Source organism: Galeopterus variegatus, unplaced genomic scaffold (assembly GCF_000696425.1).
Source record: "Galeopterus variegatus unplaced genomic scaffold, G_variegatus-3.0.2 Scaffold258, whole genome shotgun sequence".
NCBI classification, from domain to species: domain Eukaryota; kingdom Metazoa; phylum Chordata; class Mammalia; order Dermoptera; family Cynocephalidae; genus Galeopterus; species Galeopterus variegatus.
The window spans coordinates 346668-367955 of record NW_007726369.1 but is presented as its reverse complement, the minus strand read 5'-3'; the positions used below and the strand labels follow the sequence as shown (position 1 = coordinate 367955).

Below are 21288 nucleotides of genomic sequence, written 5' to 3'. Positions count from 1 at the left end.
ATATGAGCCCCTTAGGAGGGGACACATGTTGTCCCAGAAAAGACAGGTGGTACCCACCCAGCCGTGGGTAAGCTCAGGCCACAATGAAATACCTGCAGCTAATGGACGGGCCAGCCTCCTCCTCCTGCCTACTCAATGTCCTTTGAAAGTGTCAACAACAGCACCTGGCAACAGCAAAGCAGGGTCCTAGGAGTGAGTACTGGCTGTGCTCTTCCTAGCTCACCTGACATCACAGAGCCACAATGTTCTCAACTGCAAATGGAAATCGCAGCAACTTGTCAGGATTGATGTAAGGATCAGATCATGCCAAGCATGGAGCAGACCCTCCATGAATGAGGACTGGGTAAGTAAATGCACAAATGAATGGGTTTTGTAACTTGTTGCCTTTACACACATGAGAAAGGAAAAAAGTCTGCCTTTGGGGGCCACATGGGGGCAGCAGACAGCATCTATGAAATGTTCTGGTCCCCCAGGCACTGGGAGAGCTTGAGGATTGACAGGACCTGGGGGTGGGGGATCTGGAGGTGGAGGATGAGACCAGGCTGAGGCAGAAGCAGGGGGACATCAGTCAGAAAATGGACAGGCACAGAAGGCCACCAGAATGGAGCATTGTGATGGTTAATTTTGTGTGTCAACTTGCCTGGGCCATGGGATGCCTAGATATTTGGTCAAATATTCTGGGTGTATCTGTGAGGATATTTTGGGATGCAATTAACATTCAAATCAGTAGACTGAGTAAAGCAGATTGCCCACCCTAATGTGGGTGGGCCTTAAACAATCCATTGAAGGCCTGAATAAAATAAAAAGGCTGACCCTCCTGTAAGTAAGAAGGAACTCCTCTCTGCCTGACTGTCTCCAAGCTGGGACATAGGTCTTCTCCTGCCTTTAGACTCAGACTTGGAATGCAACTACACCATCAGCTCTCCGTGTCAACTGCAGATCTTGGGACTTCTCAGCCTCTATAACTATGTGAGCCAATACCTTATAATAAATCTTGAGAGACAGAGACGGGGGGAGCACATAGAGATAGGTCTGGCCCTGGGGCCCCAGGGGCAAGAGACTCCTTTGGAAAGACTCTGGGCCTGCAGTATTACTCAGCTCCCAAGCTGCCTTTAGTGGGCCTGGCCTGCAGTCTCCACCAACTCTAAGAGCTAGAGGTAAACTCAGGTTTAACATCGTATGTCTGAACCCATACACTGAAGGTTAGCTGTTATGTCATTTATATGACAGCACTCCTAATTCAGGGCAAGAAGGACAGCAGTTGCTACATGCCAGACACCATTTATCCATTGCTACCTTCCACCCTTACTGCAGCTTTGCAAAGGACTAATTATTATTTTCCATTTTGCAGACGAAAAAGCTGAGGCTCAGAGAGAAAAGGTGCCCAAGGTTACATAGCTACTAACCAGAAGAAGCAGGGTTTGGACCCAGTTCCATCTGACCCCAAACCTAGGCTCACTCTCTAGGCCATGGAGTCTGCTAAGGACAGATGAAGACTGCCCCTGGAAGACACCCTGCCCTGTCCACCCTAGCCATACACAGGATCAGACTAGAGGATGTTGCAAGGGTGTTGGCTGATTCACAGGGCCACCCCTGGCTTAACACCCCCTACTCCCAAGGCCCCCAAATGTAGCAGCACAAGGGCAAGGGGGAGCTGGCCTGGGCATGGTGAGGTCCCCAGCCCTGGAGGCTGAGGACAGGAAGGAGCTCCAGGGTGAGCAGTGACTGGGCTGGAGGCTTGTCAAAGCAGTAGGGAGGAGGTCAGGGGGCCAGGCCAACTCTAGGAGGCTGCCCTCCCATACTGGGCTGCGCCAGCAGCAAAAACTGAAGACCCCATCCCCAAGGACCAGGGTAGGCCCGGGAGGATGGGAAGCTGGGGTGGGGGCCGAGCCACAGCTCCCTGACAAGCAGGCTGCTGGCTCTGCTGATGGATGACTTTTATCTGTAATGTCGCCCAGTACAGGAGCCTGTACTCCACTCATGACCCATTCCGTAGATAAACAGCTCTCGGACAAATTTCCAAGTTGCAGCCACCACTCTGATGCTGGGGAAATGGCAAAACAAAACGAACAAAAAACGCTTCCCCTCAGGCAGTTTCCATTCTAACAAGAGAGAAAAACAGTAAGGCTGATAAAGAGATGTGTTTATCATGTCAGGTGGTGATAAATGCCATGACGAAAAACACAGCAGTGCAAGGGGATACAGAGGGACTCTGAAGACGCCAGGCTGTGGCAGCGCCTTCTGAAGATGTGCTGGAGGAAAGCAGGAGGATGCTGGCCTGGTCTGGAAGTGCCACTCAGACTGCAGTCTGCAACCAGTCAGTGAGCTGTGAAAGCAATTCGGGGCTCGTAACCAGCATTTCTTTTTTTTTTAATTAACTAGAATAGAATAGGAAATATCAATGCACATCATGGTAGAAAGGGTGCATCTTATCTCCTGAAACGTTTGCTCCACCTCTGTTACATTGATGTGTGTGTTGGGTTATTAATGTCCATCATTTTTTATCATGGGTCATGGCACAAATCATTTGAAAGCCACTGCTCTCAGAGAAGCATTTTAACTGTTGAGCTTGTCCTTGCTCTTTAATCCTGTTACTGGGACGAGGCAGGCGAGCTGTTACTGAGGTCACACCCTTCCCTCCACCCCACACCCCGGGTGAGGATTAAGAACACAGAACCCTGACGGCGGCCACACTCGGGGGTGGCTGCAGGTTCTCCTTCTGAGACTCAGCGTGTTATGGCATAATAAATACCAGAGAACAGGCAGCTTAAACAACAGAAACCCACTTCCTCACAGTTCCAGAGGCTAGAAGTCCAAGATCAAGGTGCCAGAACCTTTGGTTTCTCCTGAGGCCTCTCTCCTCAGCTTCCATATGGCCCCTTCTCCCCGTGTGCTCACGTGGCCTTCCCTCCAACCAGGACCATCCTGGTGTCGTTTACATGTGTTCACATTTCCTCTTCCTAACAGACTCATTTCAACTTAATCCTCTGTAAAGGCCCTGTCTCCAAACACAGTCACATTCTGAGGGGCTGGGAATTAGGGTTTCAACATATGAATCTGGGGAGGGGGACAAAATTCAGCCTGTAACACAAGGCCAGACCCAGATGACCCCACAGACTAGAACTGTGGCCAAGCATGGCTTCTTTGTTCACCGAGGACATAGCATTACTGACCACTAAGTGTCCACAGGCAGTGGACATACATTTCTGGCCATGCGCAAACCATTCCCCTTCTTTATGGGGATGCGAACCATCCGTCCTCTCTCAGTTCATGGGCTTTGCAGTAGTGTGAGCTCCACCCCGACTCCTAGGGTGGCCACATGACTCAAGTCCAACCAGAGCACAGCATCTCCCTGCACAGTGATTGGTTTAAGGGGGGCACACAACCCTATCAGAATGAATTAGATAGAACCCCAGGACTTCTATGACATTTCCAGGGGAGGGACTCCCTCTCTTGTGCTGGGCTGGAACCTGGAGGATAGAATTGAGAAGCTGCTAAAGGCAGACCTGACAGAAGAGAAAACGGCCCAGAGATGCAGGAAGCCAAGTCCTGCTGACGTCATCTGAGTCTCTGCATCCAGCAAGACCTAGGCATGGTAAAGACCCCAGCCCTGGGGGCTGAGGAAACAGGAAGAAGCTCCAAGGTTAGCATGATAAGGCTAGAGGCTTGTCTAAGGAGCAGGCGGAGATGAAGGGAGGACATGAGCTCTTCAGTTCTGCACACCAATAAATGACACATTTTATTCAAGCCACTCTGAGCTTGAGTTTCCGTCACTTGAAATCAAGAGAGCATTGGCTAATCACCTGTGCTGGCTGTGGGTATGTGGGAGATGCTGAAAAGGGACCCGAGGGTAGAGAGGGCATTTTCATCCACTTGTGGGGCCAGGAAAGCTGTGGGTTTGGGCTGGCCTTGAAAGGTGGGTAGGATTGGGATGGATGTGCAGACACTGTGGGAAAGCACTCAAAGGTCCAAGGACATGCCAGTTCTTGCAATTGCAAGGATTAAAAGGTCCTTTCGAGGATGTCTGGGGCAGAAGGGTAGGGGTGAAACCTTTTAATTTTTTTTCTTTTGAGCAGTGGATTCCTTCACATAGCCTTCATGGCCCCTCTAGAGCATCCCTTCCCTGAGCGAAGCATTCCCCAGGGACACCCAGCTTTTGTCATATGACAGTGATGAGGGCCCTCCAAGGCAAAGCCCAGAATGCCGACTAGGAGGTACTGGGGAAGAGACCATAGAGACCTTCACCTCCCTGGCTCTTCCGTTTCTGCTCCTACCAATGCATCCACAGATGGACTCCATGCTTGGATGTCACCTCACACTGCCGGGTCACACTGACCAGTCTCTGTTGAGGTCTGTTGCCAAGACTCCTCCCCTTCATCACAAACATGGGTGGGAGACTTAAAAACACAAAAGCAAAACTGCACTGCTGTCTGTTACAGCTCACCCGGGTTGTCTCTCCTTCCTGCTTGGTGTTCCCCATTTTGAATCCTAATTAGCTAAATAAATATATTAGCATCATCCCTCCCTACTTTCAGGCTTCTGCAAATTAAATAACTAGTCTCCTCTGTTAAGTCCCTGAGGACTTATCATTAACAGAGGACCATCGTAGGCAAATTAAATCAAAGAAGCTTGCATGTGATTTTGCTGCAGTGCCAAGGGCTTGGCCAACAAGATTAGAGCTGCCATGTGAGAGGCAGAGCATCCCAGCAGAATCAGCACTGGCCTTGGACTCAGACACTCTTGGGCTCAAATTTCGACTTTACCATTTTCTAGCCACCTGAGCCTCAGGTCACTCTTCTAGAAGGGGTGAGTGATAATACCAACCTTGCCAGGATGCTGTGAGAGTTAAGTGAGTTAACACCACGGAAAACATCAAGGTCAAGGTCAACACCAGGTGCAGATTCATCTCTTAATAAAGGTTGGCTTTTTTTTTTTTCTTTTGTCTTTTTTCGTGACCGGTAATGGGATCGCAACCCTCGGTGTCGCGCCCATACCGCGACCAGCAACGGGATCGCAACCCTCGGTGTCGCGCCTGCACCGGCAGGTTCACGAGAGGTTCAAATGGCAGTCACCACAATGCCCAGCCCTGCACCCACTCTGAACCTCTTCCCTCGCTGCTGAAAACTTCACTCCCCATAGCAGACTCACCTAGAATCATTTCTCCCTGGGGATGGGTGGGTCCCCATTACAGGCAGGTTTGCAACACCTGCCGCCCAATTTGGTCTGTATCTAAACCTAGGAGGTGGTCATTCCCAGTAGTGATTTCCCAGTAGGCCAGCAGCTAAGCAGCTCTAGAACTGTCTGCGTGGAAGGGCTCAGGGGTGGCTGCCTGATTGACAGGAGGTGGCTTTTACTATGGGCGATGACAACGATGATGGGAACTCGATAAATCAATAAGTTACTGTTCTCAGGAGGGACCTATTGGACTAGAATGACATTAAAATGTATGCACTTCATTTGTTCCTCTTTGTATCCTTCAGAGCTTAGCAAAGAGAACTCAATGAATGCTTGTTAGATGGATAGACGGATGGTGGGGGGGGTGGATGGGTGAATCCACTTTACCCCAATCTCAGTGGTAGATGCTCACAACAACATTTCTCAAAGGCAGAGTCTCCACATAACTCACAGTCCCCCCTATTCCATAACTGGCTCTCCAGTGACCCCACCCAAGGCCCGCAGGTGTCCACCCCTACCTCCTTAGGATAACAGCCAAACTCGGCCTGCAGGGCGAGGACCCCCAGCTGCAGCAGCGTCTCATCAGGACAGTGCAGCCTCTCCTCCAGGACATCTCTCCGAAGCTGTAGGTAAAACTGATGCCTTGTCTGTTTGTGCCTGGGAGAGAAATGCAGGAAGAAAGCATCTGGGATGCTGAGGACAAGTGAGGATGGTGGCACCAGTGAGTTTTCTCAGTCTGGGAACAGGGAAAGGAGGGAAGATGAGGTACAACCCAGTAGAACCCAAGAGCAAGCCAGTGAGACAGGTGTGGTCTCCTCCACTCACTTCTCTGCCTCCTGCCACTGTGAGGGCTACCCCGGGCTGGGCGCCCCACACAACACTCATGATGTTTGGTGGTGCGGTTCAAGTGTGGAAACTGATAGGTGGTGCCTCCAGTAAGCAAAGGGCAAAGAGGCAGTGATCCAACCCCAGACCATGATCCTCTCCTGGGCTCATCCTTGGGCTGCAGGGCTGTGTGTGCAGGGGAGAGGGGCTGTGTGGGCAGAGGGGAGGAGCTGTGTGTGCAGGGAGGAGGGGCTGTGTGGGCAGAGAGGAGGAGCTGTGTGGGCAGAGGGGAGGAGCTGTGTGGGCATGGGGGAGGGGCTGTGTGAGCAGAGGGGAGGGGCTGTGTGGGCAGAGGGGAGGAGCTGTGTGGGCATGGGGGAGGGGCTGTGTGAGCAGAGGGGAGGGGCTGTGTGGGCAGAGGGGAGGAGCTGTGTGGGCATGGGGGAGGGGCTGTGTGAGCAGAGGGGAGGGGCTGTGTGGGCAGAGGGGAGGAGCTGTGTGGGCATGGGGGAGGGGCTGTGTGAGCAGAGGGGAGGGGCTGTGTGGGCAGAGGGGAGGAGCTGTGTGGGCATGGGGGAGGGGCTGTGTGAGCAGAGGGGAGGGGCTGTGTGGGCAGAGGGGAGGAGCTGTGTGGGCATGGGGGAGGGGCTGTGTGAGCAGAGGGGAGGGGCTGTGTGGGCAGAGGGGAGGAGCTGTGTGGGCATGGGGGAGGGGCTGTGTGAGCAGAGGGGAGGGGCTGTGTGGGCAGAGGGGAGGAGCTGTGTGGGCATGGGGGAGGGGCTGTGTGAGCAGAGGGGAGGGGCTGTGTGGGCAGAGGGGAGGAGCTGTGTGGGCATGGGGGAGGGGCTGTGTGAGCAGAGGGGAGGGGCTGTGTGGGCAGAGGGGAGGAGCTGTGTGGGCATGGGGGAGGGGCTGTGTGAGCAGAGGGGAGGGGCTGTGTGGGCAGAGGGGAGGAGCTGTGTGGGCATGGGGGAGGGGCTGTGTGAGCAGAGGGGAGGGGCTGTGTGGGCAGAGGGGAGGAGCTGTGTGGGCATGGGGGAGGGGCTGTGTGAGCAGAGGGGAGGGGCTGTGTGGGCAGAGGGGAGGAGCTGTGTGGGCATGGGGGAGGGGCTGTGTGAGCAGAGGGGAGGGGCTGTGTGGGCAGAGGGGAGGAGCTGTGTGGGCATGGGGGAGGGGCTGTGTGAGCAGAGGGGAGGGGCTGTGTGGGCAGAGGGGAGGAGCTGTGTGGGCATGGGGGAGGGGCTGTGTGAGCAGAGGGGAGGGGCTGTGTGGGCAGGGAGGAGGGGCTGTGTGGGCAGAGGGGAGGGGCATGGTGGAGTCAGGGGAGAGAGAACTTTGACTTTGACTGGAGTATGTTTGAAACAAAAGGGCGAGTTTTCATTTTGACCAGGGCTGCCTCCAAAAACTGATTTTCCTCCTGGTTCTATCAATCAGAATCCAATCAACAGAAGAGCAGCCACAGTAACCGTTGTTATTTACACATAATTTACAGTTCGCAAAGCTCTTTCCTACCCATTACCTCTAACATCAGCCTGCACACACATAAGCCCCTGAAGGAACAAACGGACAAGTTTGCAGCACTCACCGGAGCAGCCCAAAGTGACTGACAAAGAACTTTATCCTCAGAAAGAGCACGAAGGTATTCGTGGAGGTCTTCTGGGGCTGCTCTCTCCAACCTTCAGGGGCGATTTTGCACAATCTGGTTTCATTGTCCAGGAAAAAGAACTCTTTGCCTGCAATGGAAATGGAGAGTGTGTGGAGTGCGCGGCAGCAGGGAACGCACCGCCGCTCACACGCCAGCCCTGAGCCCACCCGAGGCCCGACGTGAGCCGCGTTAGTGCAGGACAGCAGGAAGCTAGACTTCCAGGGACCTGGTCTGAGGGATCTTGGTTGGGGCCATGAGGGGCTGTGAGGGGCCGAGAGCAGGAGACAAAGAGGAAAGGAGAAAGGAAGAGAAAGTCACCAGCAACCAAGAGAATAAAATAGGATTATATATTTTAGAAATGATGTCACCTAATATCTGCCTTCCATCTATCATCTTATGGAGATAAAATGAAAAACAGAGGAAAGGAGTATGGTTAAGCTCCTGTCCTGCTCCAGGCCCTTCTGCTCAGCTGGACCATCCCCCACCTCTCCAGCCACGGGCATGTCACAGACGAAATTTTTTGTCTGCTCAAAATACCTGTGTTGAAGCCCTAACCCCCAGTGTGATGGTATTGGGAGGTGGGGCCTTTGGGATGTAATTATGTTTAGGTAACGTATGAAGTGGGCCCCTCGATGGGATTAGTGCCCTTGTAAGAAGAGCAAGACACCAGAGCTTCCTCTCTCCCCCGTGTGAGGGTACAGCGAGAAGGCCCCATCTGCAAGCCGGGAAGCAGGCCCTTCCCGGAACTGGATGGCCCTCCCCGGAACTGGATGGCCCTTCCAGGAACTGGATGGCCCTTCCCGGAACTGGATGGCCCTTCCAGGAACTGGATGGCCCTCCCTGGAACTGGATGGCCCTCCCTGGAACTGGATGGCCCTTCCAGGAACTGGATGGCCCTTCCCGGAACTGGATGGCCCTTCCCGGAACTGAATGGGCCTGCACTGGCACTCTGACCATGAACTTCCCAGCCTCCAGACTGTGAGAAACAAAAGTCTGTTGTTTAAGCCACATGGTCTATAGTATTTTATTACAGCAGCCAGAGCTGACTAAGACAGGGCATAAGCGGAGCCCCATTTGCCTTTGACTTAAATGTTTACAGCTTGAAAACTGCAACCAACCCAAGCTCAGGACTTACCTCCTGGTGAGTTCATCCTCTAGCTCCTCTGGGAGGGAGGTTGAATCAGCCCCAGCCACAGAAGGCACCACCTCCACCCCCTGCTCTCTTCAAGGCAAAGCTCAACCCCTCCCCACCCTGCATGGTAGCCCTTGGCCACTCCCCAGAAACCCCTGCATGTCTGCCCACCCCCTTCCAGCCTGGCTCTGCCACTCACCCTTCTCCATGTTCCATCCCCTCAGCCCAGATGCTCTAGAGCAGCTTGCTTGGGTGTAGGAGCCCTGCCCAGTTTGGGAAGGCAGAGCTTTTAAACCAGTAACCAGCCTCCTCTCCCAAAGGCATATGCATGCTGAGGACGGGAAGCAGGTTCACGAGAGGTTCAAATGGCAGTCACCACAATGCCCAGCCCTGCACCCACTCTGAACCTCTTCCCTCGCTGCTGAAAACTTCACTCCCCATAGCAGACTCACCTAGAATCATTTCTCCCTGGGGATGGGTGGGTCCCCATTACAGGCAGGTTTGCAACACCTGCCGCCCAATTTGGTCTGTATCTAAACCTAGGAGGTGGTCATTCCCAGTAGTGATTTCCCAGTAGGCCAGCAGCTAAGCAGCTCTAGAACTGTCTGCGTGGAAGGGCTCAGGGGTGGCTGCCTGATTGATAGGAGGCAGGTAGGGGGTAAGCCTTGAAGCTGTACCGGCAGAGCAAGCACACTGGGTTTATTTACATTGTATGTTACAGATCAATGAAAATATGCCTCCTAAAGATGTTTTATCCACACTTTATAAAAGGCCAAGCAAACATCAGATGATCGATCACATCAAAGCATATAGTGGTTGTTCTTTTTATTAGGGAGAGGGATCTTTCGAAGGTCTGATGAGAGCTATGAGGACATAAGGACCCCTTCCCCATCCCCCAGCCCTCTGTGGCACATGGAAGAATCACACAGCAAGCTCGTGAGCTTCTCCCACTGGGGATGGAAGAGCAGAGGAACAGGGAGATCACGATGTCTACTCAGGGTGGCTGGTAGAGCCAGGACTGAACAGAAGGCCCCGTGATCCCTGCTCGCCTCCTTCCCCTTATTCCCCTCAGCGACTAAAGAGATTGGGCTGCCACAAAGGTATTTGCAGTAGACAGAAATAATGATCTGCTAATGGAATGGCATGGAGGGAAGAGAGTGTAGAAGCCTTTTCTCTCAGATCTTTAGAATAGAGTCTTAATTTAGGCTCCTGGGGTCAGGGTGCTGAGTCCACGTTAGTCCTGTATGATTCAATGGGAATGTTTTTAACATTTGCTTGTGTAATCTCAATGCACTGAGATGGCTCAGCAGCCCCAGCAGGCACAGGAGCCCACGACACCCTACACTTGCTGTTTCATGACAATCTGCTGCACTTGAGGCTTTACACACAGGCGCTTGAAGCCTTCACCATGCCAACTAGTGCCCAGGCATGCAAAGTGAGGCATCCCAGCCTCAAGCAGTTTTCCCAGAAGGAATAGAGCTCAGATCCCAGATGCCTGAGTTACTGCAGGCCCCAGACCAGCTGTGGGCTCCCCAGGAGACACTCACCTTTCATGTAAGCCAAGCCAAAATAGGTGAGCTCTCCAAGGTTGGCAAAGGACGTGATGGCGTTGAAGACGGCTCCTGCTGTCGACTCAATGTCACACTTGACCTCTAGACACTGCCCGCTCAGCAGGAACACACAGAGGTCCCTGAGAGCCAAATAGGATTTCCCCTTTTTGGTCTGAAAACAACAATAGTATCAATTGTAACAGTACCTACGAGACATTGAGCCTTTACCACGTACGAGTTACTGTGCTAAGCTCTTTACATGCATTTTCTCATTTAAGAGACGCACAACCCTAGGAGATGAGTGTGTTTACATTTCTACTCAGCTGATGAGAAACCACGGCTCAGAGATGGTCAGGAATTTTCCCAGGGTTGCACAGTTAGTAGAAGCAGAACCTGGATTGGAACCGGAGCTCTCTGCCAGGTTTTGCTGGGGCCAGGCGGGTGGAAGGCAGATCTAACCGATGTCTCAGCCCTGCAGAAATCCCAGCTGCCTCCTGGGCTCTGCTTCCTGAAAGCGTCGCCCAGGGCTCTCCTCAACGAATCATACACCCCTGGGAGTGTCCATCAATCCGATACTGTCCCCCAGCACCCTGCTGAGCACAGGTTAATAAATTCTAAACTACAGAGAGAATTTGGGTGAGTGCAGATCCAGTGAAGAGAAAGGGCTGGAGCAAGAGGATGACTTAGAATCTAAAAGCTGGTCAGCAGAGCCAGACTCGTACCAGATCTGCCTCCTCTGCCTCTTCAGCATCCTCAGCTTATTACCAGTTCATCTCCCATCACAGCCCCACCCCAACCACATCGCCTTGCTCAGGTCCCAGACAGCCCATAATCCTGCAGCCACGTGGCTGNTCCTGGGCTCTGCTTCCTGAAAGCGTCGCCCAGGGCTCTCCTCAACGAATCATACACCCCTGGGAGTGTCCATCAATCCGATACTGTCCCCCAGCACCCTGCTGAGCACAGGTTAATAAATTCTAAACTACAGAGAGAATTTGGGTGAGTGCAGATCCAGTGAAGAGAAAGGGCTGGAGCAAGAGGATGACTTAGAATCTAAAAGCTGGTCAGCAGAGCCAGACTCGTACCAGATCTGCCTCCTCTGCCTCTTCAGCATCCTCAGCTTATTACCAGTTCATCTCCCATCACAGCCCCACCCCAACCACATCGCCTTGCTCAGGTCCCAGACAGCCCATAATCCTGCAGCCACGTGGCTGTTCTGCCTGTGGCTTTGCACACACTGTGCCTGCTGCCCAGAACGCTCTCCCCTCTTTTCCACACAACACACTCATACAGGTCTTCCAGGCCAGGCTCAGTACCCCTTGTCTGTGCCCCCCACCCTCACCCCCAAGGACAAGGGCAGAGTATCCCCTGAGTCCCAAAGCCCAGCAGGAGCTTGGCCCAGATCTCCCCCAGGAAATCTTCCTCAGAGGGCAGTCATGGACAAAAACTGGTGTGCGTGGCTTTCGTGCCATCGACACTACGCCTTCGTCCACACCCTGACCCCCCCTAGCACCCAGGGGCAGCCCCCACACTCCAGAAGCCAAAGCAGATCCAAGGACCCTGTGGAAGGGTTTCCCATATGGGCACACCCTGAGTCACCCTGATTCCTGCCCCTGCTGCACACCTGAGTCACCTGAGAGGTGCAGGGGTCACCCCCAAGGTGGTCCATGAGTCTGGGGCAAGGCCTGGGATCAGTATTTTTTAAAGCCCCCAAGATGACTCTAATGTGCTGTCAGCATTAAGACAACCTGAGCTAACAGGAGGCCAGGCCACCAGTGCAGTCACACAGAGCCCTGTGTCCCGATGGGCCTATACTGGGCTCCCTGGTCTCCCTTACCCCTCCTCCTCTTCCTCCCCATGCAGAGATCTCTGCTGCCCTCCACCCAGATGGCCATGGCTCACACAACCCCTAGCTACATTCCTCTGCAGGGGGCTGGCACAGGAAGGGTCCCAGGCAGGTACAGGAGCCCCAAGACATCCCAGAGTGGACTTGGCAGTGGCTGTACCTCACCCTGAGCCAGCAGCACCAATGCTCTTTTCCTGGGCAAATGAGCAGAGATACCCATCCCCAAGCCAGCTACTGAGCTATCTCCATGTGGAGGTTTTAACCCCTTGGGGACCACCATCTGTCTGGGTTGGGGCAGCAGAGCCATGGGAAGGGTAGGTTGGCTTTCCACCCTGCTCAGCCATGGCGCACGGACCCAGTGGCTGGTGGAAGGGGTGGGGAGCCAGACAGGGCCCCAGGCACCTGGGAATGTCTCTATTCAAACGTGAATATCCCTGTGCCAAGGAATTATGACATTAAATAGCAAATAACACCAGGACACATAATAGAGAGAGGGAGGGAGAGAGAGAGAGAACACAGGAAAAAAGGGAAAAGTCTTATATCCCAGTTCCTAGAAAAAAGGGAAAAGTTTTACATTTTGGTTCCTATGGTNGGGGAGGGGCTGTGTGGGCAGGGAGGAGGGGCTGTGTGGGCAGAGGGGAGGGGCATGGTGGAGTCAGGGGAGAGAGAACTTTGACTTTGACTGGAGTATGTTTGAAACAAAAGGGCGAGTTTTCATTTTGACCAGGGCTGCCTCCAAAAACTGATTTTCCTCCTGGTTCTATCAATCAGAATCCAATCAACAGAAGAGCAGCCACAGTAACCGTTGTTATTTACACATAATTTACAGTTCGCAAAGCTCTTTCCTACCCATTACCTCTAACATCAGCCTGCACACACATAAGCCCCTGAAGGAACAAACGGACAAGTTTGCAGCACTCACCGGAGCAGCCCAAAGTGACTGACAAAGAACTTTATCCTCAGAAAGAGCACGAAGGTATTCGTGGAGGTCTTCTGGGGCTGCTCTCTCCAACCTTCAGGGGCGATTTTGCACAATCTGGTTTCATTGTCCAGGAAAAAGAACTCTTTGCCTGCAATGGAAATGGAGAGTGTGTGGAGTGCGCGGCAGCAGGGAACGCACCGCCGCTCACACGCCAGCCCTGAGCCCACCCGAGGCCCGACGTGAGCCGCGTTAGTGCAGGACAGCAGGAAGCTAGACTTCCAGGGACCTGGTCTGAGGGATCTTGGTTGGGGCCATGAGGGGCTGTGAGGGGCCGAGAGCAGGAGACAAAGAGGAAAGGAGAAAGGAAGAGAAAGTCACCAGCAACCAAGAGAATAAAATAGGATTATATATTTTAGAAATGATGTCACCTAATATCTGCCTTCCATCTATCATCTTATGGAGATAAAATGAAAAACAGAGGAAAGGAGTATGGTTAAGCTCCTGTCCTGCTCCAGGCCCTTCTGCTCAGCTGGACCATCCCCCACCTCTCCAGCCACGGGCATGTCACAGACGAAATTTTTTGTCTGCTCAAAATACCTGTGTTGAAGCCCTAACCCCCAGTGTGATGGTATTGGGAGGTGGGGCCTTTGGGATGTAATTATGTTTAGGTAACGTATGAAGTGGGCCCCTCGATGGGATTAGTGCCCTTGTAAGAAGAGCAAGACACCAGAGCTTCCTCTCTCCCCCGTGTGAGGGTACAGCGAGAAGGCCCCATCTGCAAGCCGGGAAGCAGGCCCTTCCCGGAACTGGATGGCCCTCCCCGGAACTGGATGGCCCTTCCAGGAACTGGATGGCCCTTCCCGGAACTGGATGGCCCTTCCAGGAACTGGATGGCCCTTCCCGGAACTGGATGGCCCTTCCAGGAACTGGATGGCCCTCCCTGGAACTGGATGGCCCTCCCTGGAACTGGATGGCCCTTCCAGGAACTGGATGGCCCTTCCCGGAACTGGATGGCCCTCCCTGGAACTGGATGGCCCTTCCAGGAACTGGATGGCCCTTCCCGGAACTGAATGGGCCTGCACTGGCACTCTGACCATGAACTTCCCAGCCTCCAGACTGTGAGAAACAAAAGTCTTGGAACTGGATGGCCCTTCCAGGAACTGGATGGCCCTTCCCGGAACTGGATGGCCCTTCCCGGAACTGAATGGGCCTGCACTGGCACTCTGACCATGAACTTCCCAGCCTCCAGACTGTGAGAAACAAATGTCTGGTTGTTTAAGCCACATGGTCTATAGTATTTTATTACAGCAGCCAGAGCTGACTAAGACAGGGCATAAGCGGAGCCCCATTTGCCTTTGACTTAAATGTTTACAGCTTGAAAACTGCAACCAACCCAAGCTCAGGACTTACCTCCTGGTGAGTTCATCCTCTAGCTCCTCTGGGAGGGAGGTTGAATCAGCCCCAGCCACAGAAGGCACCACCTCCACCCCCTGCTCTCTTCAAGGCAAAGCTCAACCCCTCCCCACCCTGCATGGTAGCCCTTGGCCACTCCCCAGAAACCCCTGCATGTCTGCCCACCCCCTTCCAGCCTGGCTCTGCCACTCACCCTTCTCCATGTTCCATCCCCTCAGCCCAGATGCTCTAGAGCAGCTTGCTTGGGTGTAGGAGCCCTGCCCAGTTTGGGAAGGCAGAGCTTTTAAACCAGTAACCAGCCTCCTCTCCCAAAGGCATATGCATGCTGAGGACGGGAAGCAGGTTCACGAGAGGTTCAAATGGCAGTCACCACAATGCCCAGCCCTGCACCCACTCTGAACCTCTTCCCTCGCTGCTGAAAACTTCACTCCCCATAGCAGACTCACCTAGAATCATTTCTCCCTGGGGATGGGTGGGTCCCCATTACAGGCAGGTTTGCAACACCTGCCGCCCAATTTGGTCTGTATCTAAACCTAGGAGGTGGTCATTCCCAGTAGTGATTTCCCAGTAGGCCAGCAGCTAAGCAGCTCTAGAACTGTCTGCGTGGAAGGGCTCAGGGGTGGCTGCCTGATTGATAGGAGGCAGGTAGGGGGTAAGCCTTGAAGCTGTACCGGCAGAGCAAGCACACTGGGTTTATTTACATTGTATGTTACAGATCAATGAAAATATGCCTCCTAAAGATGTTTTATCCACACTTTATAAAAGGCCAAGCAAACATCAGATGATCGATCACATCAAAGCATATAGTGGTTGTTCTTTTTATTAGGGAGAGGGATCTTTCGAAGGTCTGATGAGAGCTATGAGGACATAAGGACCCCTTCCCCATCCCCCAGCCCTCTGTGGCACATGGAAGAATCACACAGCAAGCTCGTGAGCTTCTCCCACTGGGGATGGAAGAGCAGAGGAACACGGAGATCACGATGCCTACTCAGGGTGGCTGGTAGAGCCAGGACTGAACAGAAGGCCCCAGGATCCCTGCTCGCCTCCTTCCCCTTATTCCCCGCAGCGACTAAAGAGATTGGGCTGCCGCAAAGGGGTATTTGCAGCAGACAGAAATAATGATCTGCTAATGGAATGGCATGGAGGGAAGAGAGTGTAGAAGCCTTTTCTCTCAGATCTTTAGAATAGAGTCTTAATTTAGGATCCTGGGGTCAGGGTGCTGAGTCCACGTTAGTCCTGTATGATTCAATGGGAATGTTTTTAACATTTGCTTGTGTAACCTCAATGCACTGAGATGGCTCAGCAGCCCCAGCAGGCACAGGAGCCCACAACACCCTACACTTGCTGTTTCATGACAATCTGCTGCACTTGAGGCTTTACACACAGGCGCTTGAAGCCTTCACCATGCCAACTAGTGCCCAGGCATGCAAAGTGAGGCATCCCAGCCTCAAGCAGTTTTCCCAGAAGGAATAGAGCTCAGATCCCAGATGCCTGGGTTACTGCAGGCCCCAGACCAGCTGTGGGCTCCCCAGGAGACACTCACCTTTCATGTAAGCCAAGCCAAAATAGGTGAGCTCCCCAAGGTTGGCAAAGGACGTGATGGCGTTGAAGACGGCTCCTGCTGTCGACTCAATGTCACACTTTACCTCTAGACACTGCCCGCTCAGCAGGAACACACAGAGGTCCCTGAGAGCCAAATAGGATTTCCCCTGGAAGAATCACACAGCAAGCTCGTGAGCTTCTCCCACTGGGGATGGAAGAGCAGAGGAACAGGGAGATCACGATGTCTACTCAGGGTGGCTGGTAGAGCCAGGACTGAACAGAAGGCCCCGTGATCCCTGCTCGCCTCCTTCCCCTTATTCCCCTCAGCGACTAAAGAGATTGGGCTGCCACAAAGGTATTTGCAGTAGACAGAAATAATGATCTGCTAATGGAATGGCATGGAGGGAAGAGAGTGTAGAAGCCTTTTCTCTCAGATCTTTAGAATAGAGTCTTAATTTAGGCTCCTGGGGTCAGGGTGCTGAGTCCACGTTAGTCCTGTATGATTCAATGGGAATGTTTTTAACATTTGCTTGTGTAATCTCAATGCACTGAGATGGCTCAGCAGCCCCAGCAGGCACAGGAGCCCACGACACCCTACACTTGCTGTTTCATGACAATCTGCTGCACTTGAGGCTTTACACACAGGCGCTTGAAGCCTTCACCATGCCAACTAGTGCCCAGGCATGCAAAGTGAGGCATCCCAGCCTCAAGCAGTTTTCCCAGAAGGAATAGAGCTCAGATCCCAGATGCCTGAGTTACTGCAGGCCCCAGACCAGCTGTGGGCTCCCCAGGAGACACTCACCTTTCATGTAAGCCAAGCCAAAATAGGTGAGCTCTCCAAGGTTGGCAAAGGACGTGATGGCGTTGAAGACGGCTCCTGCTGTCGACTCAATGTCACACTTGACCTCTAGACACTGCCCGCTCAGCAGGAACACACAGAGGTCCCTGAGAGCCAAATAGGATTTCCCTCTGTCTGGGTTGGGGCAGCAGAGCCATGGGAAGGGTAGGTTGGCTTTCCACCCTGCTCAGCCATGGCGCACGGACCCAGTGGCTGGTGGAAGGGGTGGGGAGCCAGACAGGGCCCCAGGCACCTGGGAATGTCTCTATTCAAACGTGAATATCCCTGTGCCAAGGAATTATGACATTAAATAGCAAATAACACCAGGACACATAATAGAGAGAGGGAGGGAGAGAGAGAGAGAACACAGGAAAAAAGGGAAAAGTCTTATATCCCAGTTCCTAGAAAAAAGGGAAAAGTTTTACATTTTGGTTCCTATGGTGGCCGCCTTTGAACCCAGGGCGCTGCATCCATGTTGCAGTCTGCCTGCGGATTAGGTGGCTGGACCCGCAAAAAGTCTTATATCCCAGTTCCTAGAAAAAAGGGAAAAGTTTTACATTTTGGTTCCTATGGTAGCCGCCTTTGAACCCAGGGCGCTGCATCCATGTTGCAGTCTGCCTGCGGATTAGGTGGCTGGCCCCGCCGGGAACTGTTGATCAGGGTTTCCCACAGGGCAGCCATGCTGGGAGCAAGGGGAATCTGTTTTGTTTCCAGCACTCACAAGTAAGCGCACAGAGCTACTTCCCACTGAGCATGGCTTTCCAAGTTCCACTCTTGTGTGCAGGCTCAGGAATGCCGATCCCACAGGAGGAAAGGGTATGTGGCAGCAACTCCCCTTGCAGGGAGAGACACGGAGCTGCGTAGACCGAGGACGTTGGGGACAAGAAATGAGGGGCTGAAGCAACAGACTGCAGATGTTCCAGCCCCAGCTAGACAAACTGGGACAGAACAGCACAGGACACCCCCTATGGGGGACACAGGTCCACACAGTCCTGTACTGGGGGAGCCCTGAGTCATCATCACAGCCTTCCGGTATCTTCCTAGATGCTGGGGCTCAAGGGCCCCTGTGAGGGTTATAAACAGGCTCCCAGACATGCTGTGCAGCTCAAGATGCTTGCACCGAACAGAACTAGGCCAACAGCACCCCCTCCTGGAGTCTTGGTCCCCCAAGCATTGCACCAGCATTCTTGCACAGAGCAGTTGGCTGTCTCCCTATCACAGTGGGTCTGGCCCATCTACCTGGTGGGTAGAGTCTGCAATCACCTAAGCCATGTGGGCCTCAGGGGTGTCAGAAAGGGATCCCTGGGGGAATTTCCCTTTCCTCCCCACAGCACCAGGTGGGCATGTGCAGAGCAGGCTGGTGGAGGGCTGAGGACAGGTGGCTCAAAGGGGATGGGCAGACGAGGGACTGGCCCAGGGCCATAGGCCACTGCAAAAGCGGGTTGAAGAGGTGGCCAGAGAACACACTCAGGACCAACTGCCTACTGACGCTTTGCCCAAGGAGGCCCTGTGCTCTCTGACCTGCAAGCCCCACAGAGGAAGTGTCCTCAGAAGGTTGTGGACCCCCAGAGTCAATGACCATGATACCCCCAACCTCACCCTCACCAGCCTCCTTAGGTTCAGGAGGTGCATTAGGTCACCCCATTTCATGCTTTGTATCCCAGCACAAGGCTGGGCACACAGCAGGTGCCCTGTCAGTGTTCACTGCATGAATTAATACAGGTGTCAATTGCACAGGGATCAGAGGTTCTGGTCAGGGCAGGCACCTTGTTCACAATGGCCAGTTTGCTCTAAGAGTATCAGGGCTTGGATACTGAGGAAATGACATCATTGCACCACAATGGAAGTCCCCTTGATGGTGGAGCGAGGGGACATGGAAGCTAGGATTTGATGAAATTCTATTGGAGGCATTGGAATTAATCTGGAGTGAGCCAGAGGGCTCCCTGGTGCCTTCTGCAAGGGAGGGACAAACACGGTGACATGCAGGGACTGGGAGAAGAGGAACCCCAAGCCAGCCCTTCCCACAGCCCTGTGTCCAGAAGCCCTGAGCAGAGGCCCTGAGAGCCAAGCTGCAGCATGGCCAGTGGAGGCAGAAGGGACACACACCCGAACACTCAACACTGGCTGAGAATCTCCCAGCCCGGGCTGGGGCCTGGGCAATAGGGATAAGGGACAGAAGATGGCTCAGGGTAGGACCAGCCACAGGCCCCAGGGAGAAGGGATTCTGCGGGGGCGTGTGCGGGTGCTGGGGACAGGGAAGGGACAGCCCACTCAGCATTGTCCTGCTCCCTCTGCCGGACGTGGCTCGCCCCCTCTTCTTTGCCATCTCTGCTCCCATGGAGCCGCCTTCCTATCCGAAAGAGAAAATCTCCACCTGCTCCCTGCCGCCCCGTCCTCCACCCTCTTCCCCTCTTCACTGGTCTTTTTTAGCACAAGCACTACCTGGCATTTTTATGTTTATGCGTCTGTCTATCTTTGTCTCCCCCGCTAGAATGTAAGCCCACGTGAAAAGGACTTTGCTTTTCATAGCATAGATCTGGGGCTAGAATAGTGCCTGGCATCTACCAGATGCTTGAAAATATTTCCCAACAAAATAAGGAGATGGAGGCTGAGCTGAGTCTGAAAGCACCAGCAGAACTTAGCTAGAAACCACAGGCGGGTCCTCTTAAAAGGGAAGAGCTGAAGGACTGGAGGAGGAGAGGCAGGAGTGGGACGTGGCCACAGCGCTGGCAGGAGTCTGGAGGAGACTGAGTGCCCCCAAGGGTGAGTGCCGTGGGTGAGACCCCGGTCACAGCACAGTCGGCCTCCCAGGCCTGCTCTGCCAGGTGGTTCCCTCACCAGCCCCCACCTCTGTCCAGTCTAACCTAGTACTTACCACAACTGATCCAGGCAGATGTAGTGTCACAGGGGCCTCTCCAGCCAGCAGGATGAACTCTGGCCTGGAGAACTGAGGGGAAAGGCTCAGAGTCACTTTCAGTAAGGAAGAGAGGACAGGTTCCACGTCTTGGAGTCTGGGCTTCCTTCCATGAGCTCAGCTCCCCACCCCCACCAGCACTTCATTCCCCAGAGTCAGCAGCAAACAGGTGCCAGCAAGACAGGGCTAAACTAGCCTGAGGCCCCAGCAGAGCTGGGCTTATCAAAGCAGGAGCCTCGCAGATGGGTGTAGGGTACTGGCAGTGTTCTAGCTCTTAAATAGCGTCAGGGGTGTCCAGGGTGAATAACTATTTTCATAATCCATGCAGTGTCATATAATCTTTTGCATGTATCAAAAGTATAAAATACATTACTGCTATGGTTTCAATGTCCCCCCAAAACTCACTGAAGCTTGATCCCTACTGTTACAGCATTAGAAGGTGGGAAATCAGACCATGGTATTTGAAAGGAGGGGCCTTGGAGAGGTGATTGGATCATGATGGTTATGCCCTCACGAATGGATTGATCCATTCATGGATTATGGGTTAATGGTTTAATGTCAGGAGTAGACTGAGGGCTTTACAAGGAGAGGAAGAAGCGTGTGGGTGCTCCTGCTCAGCCCTCGCCATGCGGTACCCTGTGCTGCCTCAGGACTCTGCGGAGTTCCCACCAATAAGAAGGCCCTCAACAGATGCGCCCTCTGGACATTGGACTTCCCAGCCTCCAAACTGTAGGAAATAAATTCTGCTTTTTTATAAATTACCTAGTTTGGGGTATTCTGTTAAAAGCAACAGAAAACTGACATAGTACAGATATGTACTATATGCAATAAGGAGATTTTTTAAGAACAAAAATACCTTTAATTTAGATGAGGTAAATTAACAGACTTTCCCGGCTCTGAATGTTGGATCGGAAGCGTGCACGAGCTGCTCCTGTTCTCAGCTTCACAACAGTTCACGCTTCTATCACACTCATGGCCCAGGAAATAGTTCCGTACCCATCACTATTTAGACCCAGCCACCATCCCGCGGGGTACATGTTCTCAACCCATCTGACAAGTGAAGAAATAGACGCTCCGAGGGGTTGGGAATGTCACTCGAGTCACACAACCAGCAAGAGTGAGGGCTGGGGGGCTTCATGTGCACTCAACACTAGGTGGTAGGACTTTCATCTTGAGGTCAGAATTCTAGCCCAGGAATGACTTGTGTCCTGAGAGAGTCCCTAAGAGAAGCTTCTTTAGTGAGTGACCAGGAAGAAAAGCCAAAGAAGGTGAAAAAGGCCCCTTGGAACCCCTCTTTGTACAACCCACCTGAGCTCCTGAAGGCCGGACAGAGGCCCTGGAGGATTGCGGGGGCTGGGCAGACAGTGGGGAACCACGGGCCACACAGTAGGAGGGTGGCCTGGGTCGTCTGTCTGGAGCTCAGCTCAGTCTCTAGTTAGTTGAGGGGCTTTAACTAATTAACTTTGTCAGAAAAAATGCCTTCTGAGAG

General features: G+C 53.2%; 1 protein-coding gene across 2 annotated transcripts in view; it reads right to left on the bottom strand.

Moving 5' to 3' along the window:
* Positions 1–21288, bottom strand: part of FRMPD2 (FERM and PDZ domain containing 2) — a 124041-nt gene that overhangs the window by 61378 nt on the left and 41375 nt on the right. For both annotated transcript variants that reach the window (XM_008566636.1, XM_008566637.1), the window contains 4 exons: positions 19761–19832; positions 10325–10499; positions 7586–7733; positions 5694–5832 (listed from right to left, as the gene is read on the bottom strand). In XM_008566636.1, coding sequence (XP_008564858.1) covers positions 5694–5832; positions 7586–7733; positions 10325–10499; positions 19761–19832 — 534 coding nt within the window. The remainder of the gene's footprint in view (positions 1–5693; positions 5833–7585; positions 7734–10324; positions 10500–19760; positions 19833–21288) is intronic.